The 9,231-nt window shown below is 42.0% G+C and overlaps 1 protein-coding gene across 1 annotated transcript; it reads left to right on the top strand.

Annotated features, from left to right (window-relative positions):
* The first annotated feature begins 4,147 nt into the window (after nucleotides 1-4,147).
* On the top strand, nucleotides 4,148-8,849 carry LOC146762974 (alpha-ketoglutarate dehydrogenase component 4-like). The gene is made up of 4 exons (XM_085571123.1): nucleotides 4,148-4,202; nucleotides 5,058-5,121; nucleotides 7,305-7,507; nucleotides 8,757-8,849. Exons 1-4 carry the CDS (start codon nucleotides 4,164-4,166, stop codon nucleotides 8,772-8,774), a joined length of 324 nt encoding a protein of 107 aa, XP_085427249.1. The 5' UTR covers nucleotides 4,148-4,163; the 3' UTR covers nucleotides 8,775-8,849.
* The last annotated feature ends 382 nt before the right edge of the window (nucleotides 8,850-9,231 follow it).

Below are 9,231 nucleotides of genomic sequence, written 5' to 3'. Positions count from 1 at the left end.
TCACTGCATGTCTCTATCATTTGAGTCATAGTGAGTTGTGTTTCAGGCATGGCATTGTCATTTGCAAAAGCAAGACTTCGAAGCAAGTGTGGCTTTGCTGTTTCATCACTAACTTGTCACTTGTCAGTCCACTGCTTGTGTGAGACGATTGATAAATGAAGTGAAAGGCTCAGAGAGACCCTGTTTTACTTTTGTGTAAATACCTTCTGGACACTCCTACCCCTCTTGTTTGAGGCATGGGGAGGAGCATCTGTGGTTGTGCGCGTTGGGAAAATGAGGGCGCAATGGCTGAACCCGCCATCATTGGCATTGCAGATGGCATCAGGGTAGACATATAGGGAATATTTGCAGAGGATGCAGAAAGGGTGCTGCCATCTTGCTCTAGAAAGGAGGTTTGAAGAAAGTGTCCATTATGTCGTGGTCAGAATTCTTGAACATATTTCCTTGAGTTGGAAGAAAAGCTGTCATAAAAAGTCTTTTGAAAATGGAAAAACGTGGATAAATCATGGAGCTGGTCTGTTGCCCTGGAAAGTAAACGCTTTGGGCAGGCAGGTGAAATGCTGGAGTCTTGCTTGTTGTTTGCCAAAAGCAGAGTAGGATCTGTGATGGCATAGGAATGTCTTGTTTGGCTGTGATGGAAATAACATTTTCATTGTGCAATATGTAATATATGCTATAAAATAATTTGTGCTAAATGAAATTAAAAACCACAGCATTTTGTGTACTAAAACCAGTGTCAGGCTACAAGCAAGCTAAGTGATAGAAATTCAAAACACCAAGAAGACACTGTCTCCAGAAATGTATGTTCCAAGGGATTTCTCTCATCTGACTAGACCCCTGCAGGAGGCATTCTGATAGGCATCATCAGAAGCTTATCCCGGAAATTTTCACCTGACAGGACTCCAGCAATTTTCCACTGATTCTGGGAAAACACGATAATATGCTAAAGAAGACCCCTTTCCAAAGCCCGAGAGACTGTATAAAAATGGACCCCTTGGAACTGACCCTCGGAGACCTACGGGGACTTTGGTGTGATAGAGGCCAAGTCCTAAGTCTCCCTGAAACTGATCGCCTGGCTCAGAGTCTAATTGCTTGTGGCTTTCTTTTTTTTCCAAATTTATACTTTGATAATTTAATAAATTTCTTTAATTATTAAATTTGAGCATTTATTTATAACAGTCGCTAGCATCTTGCGTTGCAGGGAATTGTCGTTATTATGGCTCATCAGTGTCTTGAGCTGTGGCTTCCAGTTTTGGAAGTGCTGTGTCATGTCTGGCGATTTCCCATTTACCTGGGAATGAACTGTGGTTTCCAATTTTGGAAGTGCTGTGTCTTGTCTGGTGATTTCCCATTTACCTGGGAATTTAATTACTGTATTCTGTTCACTTTAAATGGAAACTTGAAAAAATGTCTTATGATTAAACTGGCTGCAGTGGTGTTGTTGCTGGATAGTGTTATTGCATGGAACCCAATACAGGTCCAGGCTCCGCTGGTGGTGTCGGTCTGCTGAGCCCTGTGCTCGGGCTGTAGCAGGCAATGCTGACTCTGTGACCGTGGGCAGTGCTGAATTCAGGGATAGAGCCGTAGTTTTGGCTCCCCGCAGCCCGCGTGAAGCAGCGGCGGCTTGGATTCCCGGAATGGGGGGGCACGGCTGTTGCCGTGCGGTCTGTCAGCGTTTGAGAGAAAGCAGGCAGGGAAGGGAGACTCCACGCAGCTGCTATGAACATTAGTGAGCACCGAATGTGATTTTGGGGTCTGTGTTTGCAACTCCCGGTCCGCAATCCGGACCGTGTTCCCGTTCGCTCGTTACGAGCGGTTTCTGTTCTCTCACAACCTCCGTCTGACCCCAGCTCATCTCCGCCGGGCTCTGTGAACCTGCTGAAAGCAAAGCTGTACCTGTTACGTTTAAAACTTGCCGCGGAGCCGCTGAGCCCGCCCCGCTGGCACTAAAAGCAATTCCATTCGCACAGGCCTGTGTTACTTCCTTATTTTCCGCTGTTTGTGGTGGCTGCGCACTTTGCGTAGCCTGAACTGTCTGTGCAGCTCCAGGCTGCACAGATTGCGTATCTTGTACACTTTTCGCGGTTACAAGCTGTCGAGCACCGGGGAGCGATCCGCCCACTCTTGGGCTGGTCCCCAGTAATTCAGGGGGTCCCCTGTCTGTGGAGAGCGCCTCCTCTTGTCGAAGACGGAGTGGAGCGGGATGTGCATCCTCAGGAAACGATGGCTGCCCGAACTCGGCGATGCTTGACCGCATCGGCTGCCGGCGAGGCACGGCCGCCACTTCAGTGGAGGAAGGGGGGAGGCGGCTGTGGCTCCGATGGAGACAAAAGGGGCAGCAGGTTGGCTTGGGTGTGCGCAGGGAGCATGCGCTGTGGCTGGCACGGACTGAGCCTGCACGGACCGCTGGGAGGGGCGTGTGGTGACGTCAGACCCGCCTGCTGTGACTCCCACCCTCCATGCCGCGTTTCGGGCTCAGGAGTGGGGGTGGGAGGGGCGTGGATGGCGCCGGCCGGCCCCGGGGCCTCTCTAACCGAGCGGGACGTGCCCTTGTGATGTCTTTTTCGGAGGCTGGGTGGTGACAGAGGCTGTGGGCGGCCTGCCGAAAACCGAAGGCGTTGCCACTGAAGCCTCGGGCGCCTGTGACGCCTCCCAAGGCGTGGAAAGGGGCGGGGGAAAGTGGCAGGGGGAAGGGCGGCTCTTCCAACCCCCCTTCCCCCCCCCCGCCCAGGAACATGCAGAGACGCAAGGAAAGCGAAAAATGACACATCGTCTCCCGTCTCCCACCTCTTCACCGAGGAGCAGCTCAAAGCTTGGGACTTTTTGCCTCTCCCCCTCCCCCCCGGGAAAATCCCCTTCATTCTCAAAGGGAGTGGCTTCCTCCGGGAATTGGGGGAGGCCGCGTGGGGGGTCACGAGTTTCAGGGGACAGCTCTGGAATCCGGGTGCTGGGACACCCGGCTCCCCTGCCCTTCTGCCCCTGGGGAAAAAGTCTCAGTTGCCCTGGGGGTCTGCGCCCCTGCATTTGGGTCCTGTGAGGTGACGCAGTCATATAATTTCATGCTAGCATCTTCCCATAACCAGGGTTCAAATAAATCTTTTCTGTAAGAGCTAGGTAAGTTTTTCTTGCCCACAGCAGCAGGAATTTAAAGTCTTTCTCAGGGATCTTAACTGGGTGCTGTTTCAGTAAGAGTTCTAGTTTCTGGAATGCATCTGCCTCTTTTTTTGAGAGTTGTCCCTGCCATTTTGGTCCCTTTGGGAGTTTACCAAATCCAGGGTTCAGCTATCAGTCCCGAGGTCCGTCCAGCAGAGCACGGGATGCTACTCCTGTGGCCACAAGGAATCGAGATGTTGAACAGCTGAGTTCTTTCACCTCCGGAGGAATTTTGATGGATCTGGCTCCGTTCCAGAGACTTCCGTGGGATGATTTCTTCAGAATTTGATTTCATTGACACGGGGGCACGAAATAACCCTTAAAAGCAATAGTCTGTTGCATATTCATATATCTCACTCATGATGCACAAATTCCTTGCAAATTAAGAACTTTTCTGGGTTTTGTCAACTTCTTCCCCTTAATCCTGGTGCTTCCCTAAAGATGGAGAGAAGGTGGAAGAATGTCTTTTCTGATAAGGAGGCTGTAACTCTTCAGGTTTTGAGTCGCTGTTATCTCTGTGCAAAGAGTTTCTTGATTATCTTATCCCTTTCTTGAGCTAGTAAAAAATATCTTGCATCACAGAGTTTCTATTTTAACATTATGTTGTAACCTAAAACTATATTTAACACACTACTTAAAAGGATTAATACAGTATTACAAAATAACCCTCCATAATACATATAGAATTCAATTTAATATTTGCGAAAAGCCAATCATAATCACATCTGGTATCTGATGTCTAGCCAAGGTCAACTCACCAAAGTAATATTTTAAATTAAAACATCGGCACTCTTTATAAGTGAGAGTCAGCTTTTAAAATGTAGATTGGCTGTATCTTGATCAAATTCAAATAAAATGCAGAGCTACTTGAAGCTATTTTTAAATTTTAATGTGTTGCCCCTTTATTTTATTTGTATTTTGGCACTGCTTCAAACAGCCCCTTCTCTGGGCCCCGCTCATAATGGGCGTGGCCTGGTATTGCTCCTCAGGCGCTGGGATATGGCGTAACCATGGGCAGTAAGATGGCGGCTGCCACTAGAGTGGTACAGGTAGCGGTGTGTGGCCTGCGGACCGGGAGGCGGCTGGGGCGGCTGGGGCGGCTGGGACTGGGCGGCTGGGGCGGCTGGGACTGGGAGCCTGGGGCCTGGAACCTGGAATCTGGCGCGGGTGGCAGGCCTCGCTTCGCGCGCGGCCGCCGGTCCTAAGGTGGCCGATGCCCGAGGAGGCGCTGGAGAGGCTGGTGTCCTTGGTACGGGGGAAGAAGCATGCGGCGGGGCCGGCCCGGTAGAGCCAGTCATTAGATTCCTGGTTCTGGTTCTGGTACCAAAGGATGTTACTGAGCAGTCTGCAGGCTGCCCCTTTTCGGTCGCTCTTCAAGAGGGGAGGGCGCTAATCAGTATTTCGTTTCTAAGCTATCCTTCTTCCCTTCAAAGGTGAAACAGAGTCTTCTTGAAAAGACATATTTTAAAAATAAACACAGTGGCTTTGAATACCAGACGTTATATTTTATAGGTTTTTTTCTTAATGGAACTGGTCCATCCCAGCCAGCCAGCTGAACAAATATGTACAGGTACAGAGCACGTCTAGCAATTTCACATGCTAAAACTTCATCATTCCATTTTTTCTACTGTAGTAGCTATTTCTGCATACACACTGATTGCTGCGAGAAAATGAAGAGAATGCTTATTCCTGTTCTGAACACTAGGGTGGGGTAGTGCCTTTAAAGGTGAAATTTCTCTTTGTGTAAAAATAAAATTCCAAGTAGTAATTTTACCACAGTGCTGGTGCACAAAGCAGCAGTATAGAAATGGTTGTGTAATTTGTTGTGCATTTCATTTTATTAATGTTTGTCTAGAAATATATGTTATTCTCCCTGTTTCTCCTACTACGTTGTCTTGTTCTAGGTAGTCAAGCCACATACTCCCTTAATAAAGTTCCCAGACAGAAAAAGTAGTCCCAGACCTAAAAGTAAGTACTTCATCTATAGATACAACTTATGCCATATTTCTTTGCATAAACTGTTGTATATAAGAATCAGCACACAATTTTTCTGCTTTGATTATGCAACTCAACTGATTTTGAGCAGAGTTTCTGAATCATCGTTTAGTTTGAAGGCTTCTTTTTCAGACTCCATACAACTGCATAATATATGCATGCCTTTATTTTTTGGTCAAGGCAGAATCAGAAGGATATCTAGTGATGTTTTTCTACTTATATAAGAAGTCATATTTTTGAAAATACTAATATTTACCTGAAGTGATAGTATCCAAGTGAATGTGAAGCAGCCTTAGGCATTTGGTGATCTTTGCAGAAAATGATGTTGCATTTTCCTCATCCTTTCTTTTCCTAATTGGAGTGTGTGATGGTGGTGGCATTTAAAACCCTGATTTATGGTTAAGAGCCATTCCACTGTACATTTTAAGAAGTGTTTCTTTGTGCTAATAATTAATGCTGAGAAAAAAATAACTTAATTACAATCTTTGACATTAATTTTTACACCTATAGCTATGTTTATATTTATAGAGACCTCAATACTGTTACATTTAGAACATCTAAGTTAATGAGCTATATGTTGTTTTAATATTCCTTTTGAGTCAATAAAGCATTTGAAACTAAAGTACTAGATATTTTAAGAAGCTCTGTTGTTATTGTCATTTGTTTAGAAATGATACCACACTATGTATTTGCCACAGCATTATATTTAGGATTTAACTTTTAGTTTATCCATTAACACTGCAAAGTATCTACAATGAGCATCAGTGCCACTTCTGACTTACCTGTGAATTCTTCAGGAACTATATTCTTCGATAACTTTCAGTCAGAATTTTGTATATTGTGCCCAGTTCAGCCAATTGCCCCACCTTTCATGCCAGTGAATTGCTTTCTCAAAGGCTTAAAAACATGTTACTTAGCTTATGCTTATCTTTGCATCACAAGATTTTTGTGGTTATATATTTTAAGTATGTTAGACCTTTATACATTAATTAATTTCTGCTGCCTCACTAGTGAATTGCAATCTACTTCACTTTGCTTGAATTCTGTAGCAATAACTGTTTCACCATACCAGAATGTTGCTTCTACATAGCTACACACAGCTCTGCAGATCAAGACTATACTTTTAGGGATGTGAGTGCTTTAAAGGTCAGCCAAATTCTATTATTATATTACTACTGCAACGTGATGGTCTCAAACAGGGAAGGGAAAACTGTAGTAGGGACTGTATCTGAGCTTAAGCAACAGCAGTATTAGGTCAGGTACTTTTTAATCTTGACTTTGGGCTTTTGATTGGCTAATGCTTCTATTACAAATACACTCCAGACTTTAAAAAATACAATAGAAGAAAATCTTAGGCAAATTTCTAAATATTTATGTGGTATATAAAACAAATTTGGAGAAACTGTCTTTTAATATATAAAGTTACTTCTTAAAAATACTTTGTAGTCATTACTAGCCAAAGCTATTATCATCTGTGTGTTGTTTTCTTTTGTTTTCATCCTCTGTTCCCTTTGCCTTTTGCTCTTAAATTTTAAAATTTCAGTTTAATGGCATGCTCCCTGTTCAGATTCTGCTCCTTTTGATGGGTTCTCTTCCTCCTTGCTCTGTTTGGGACTTTACTTTCTTGATGACATTTTGTAATATTAAGAATGGGTATAGCATTCTATTACATGTTGTGGTACGCAGTAGTTGTGAGCTTTTTCTTTCTCTAAGCCTCTATCTCTTTTTCATTTGTTTGTCATTACAGTTGCAGTAATCAAAAAGCATCATCTTAGTTGGATGATATTTATTTATCTTTCTACATAATCCCCTGCACACACACATTTGATACTTCATGCTGCTTCTGCAAGTACAGCTTCCCAGTGAAACAGCCTTTGTTAGGATCTATGTTGATTTATCTTCTGTTTCCACATCCGTATTTCTGCCACTCAAATATGCTTTCTTTTACTTTCAGAATTTTTTCACCGTGTTCTTGGTATATTTAACAACAATAAAAACAGTTTGTGGAGAAGTAGAGTATATTTTAATTATTTTAATTCTTTTTAGTATTTTTTATAATGAAGAACATTGTCAACTGGTAACTTTTATTGGCTACTCACTAATTAATTTTAAAGTCCTGTTATATTTCTGTAATGGTTTTGCAATCTGGATTTCAGTACTGGAATCTCTACAAACAAGTATGCCATCTCTTGGTGCTTCAAAAGCACAGGAGTCTGTAGGAGGCAGATCACCAGGATTTCAAAATATTTCACCTATTAGTAGACTACAAGGTATACCAGACACTTCTGAATCAACGAGAACCTTACCTCAGAAATACAGACGAAAGCTAATGTCAGATGAAGAGATTGAATATATTCAAGTAAGTTTCATTTATTGTTGTGTATTGTCTGTATTTGCCTAGTATTTATCTTATTTCTACACCTCCTCCCAAATTTAAAATACGATATTACATTGTAATTCTTGGCAAATGTATGCTTTGAGTTTTCACCGCTTTGATGCACAGTACCCAAACTGCAAAATCTTAATATAGAAGGTACCCAACTCTCACTAATTAGTAGCTTGTGGTGTCACTAATTAGAGAGATACAGCCATGCAGACAGCTTGTGATAGTCATACCCTACATTAATCACAGTCACTACCTCTTGTGTAACAGCTGTTTAACGTGTAATTTGAATATGCTGTACAGGAGCACAAGAGTCTGTTCTTAGACCAGGAAAGGCTATTACCAGGCAACTGAAGTCTAAAATATTCCTCGAGCTAATATAAGTTATGTATTAGTAAGTTACCGCTTGTATTTCTACATTTGATTAAACTTGATATAAATATTTTCTGCAATATTTGCAAATATGCCATTGTACCTAAAAGGCAAGAAAAACCTGCTTTTGTTCTGTAACAATTTTCAGTTGTGAACACTGATGCTTAAAAAGGGAGAATGCACATAATATGAAGAACTGGAGAGACGGGTGTGAGTTTGAAATGAAAAGACACATAGCTTTGTTAAATTATAAGGACACCTACAGTGTGATCATATTAATAGAGAAAATCAGTTTTCCTTCATGTATCTCAGTATGGTATTATAATTAGAAATAAAATTAATCATTTTGCATAGTAATATGATCCTTGACCTCTAGCATAAATTTTGTAACGGTGAGGTAAATTTTAAAATAATTTCATTAGCAAAATAATGAATTGAGTACCTTTCTGATTTCTCAAAAAGATTGTAATGGCTGACCTTGGGTTTGTTTTGCTTTGGAATATGGGCAGTGAAAATAATTCTAAAACTTCTGTTTACTAGTACTGTGTTTACAAGACCTTTCTAAAGTGAGTAAGAGACATGTTTCTTCAGAGTGGGAGAACTGGAAGAAGCTATAAATATAGGTTGCAGGTATTGATCTTTTTGTATTCGTCCCTGAAAAAATGGAGTTCTTATGGGTAGATGCTGATACTTTGACACTCTGTGTATGTTCCTATACAGGTTAAAAATAAATGTCTAAATCAAAAATTAATACTAAAGCGCTATTTGTTAATCTAGAACATTGAAAAATATTTCATCTCCATTTTCCATTCTTTTAGTGGAATACATTTAACTATATGCTTTTATTTTACAGCGCGGAGGTCCAGAATAAATATGGAAGATTATATGCCACTGTTGAAGAATAAAATATTACATTCATAATAAAGGCATTTCCTTAATATTACAATTGTGATGCTGGTTTGGGTTTTGCCTTTTTTTTTTCCTATGTTCTCTGTATTCTTCACACATATATTTGTAGCTCTGTAGCCTATTGTATTAGTGACTCATTTTCCCAGTACTTTTCCATGGCCTTTCCCTAGGCAGAAAGACAAATTCCAGAGCTCCAAATCCCGGGAGGTACAAGGCTCTGTGCTATCTTGGTTCTTCCTGGGAGCCAAGGCTGACAACAACTCTTTGAGATATATGCTCATGGACAAAGTACAGCTAGTGTTGAAGGAGGGGACTCCAGAGAAGGGGCTTGACCTGGGAAGGAATTGCATCACCACTTGTCCTCCTAATTGGTGCTTTTTACCAATTATGCTAATTTCCTAAAATTTATAAAACTGTAT

The sequence above is a fragment of the Lonchura striata genome, chromosome W, assembly GCF_050655825.1.
Source record: "Lonchura striata isolate lonStrDom1 chromosome W, ASM5065582v1, whole genome shotgun sequence".
NCBI lineage: Eukaryota > Metazoa > Chordata > Aves > Passeriformes > Estrildidae > Lonchura > Lonchura striata.
The sequence above is the reverse complement of the archived record's forward strand: the minus strand, read 5'-3'. Positions and strand labels throughout refer to the sequence as shown.

Bases quoted from the DNA above. Each gene is read 5' to 3' on its own strand.
- LOC146762974 (XM_085571123.1), top strand. From the start codon at position 4,164: ATGGGCAGTAAGATGGCGGCTGCCACTAGAGTGGTACAG. The intron at 4,203-5,057 runs GTAGCGGTGTGT...GTCTTGTTCTAG, and splicing joins CTGCCACTAGAGTGGTACAG to GTAGTCAAGCCACATACTCC. The intron at 5,122-7,304 runs GTAAGTACTTCA...TCTGGATTTCAG, and splicing joins AAGTAGTCCCAGACCTAAAA to TACTGGAATCTCTACAAACA.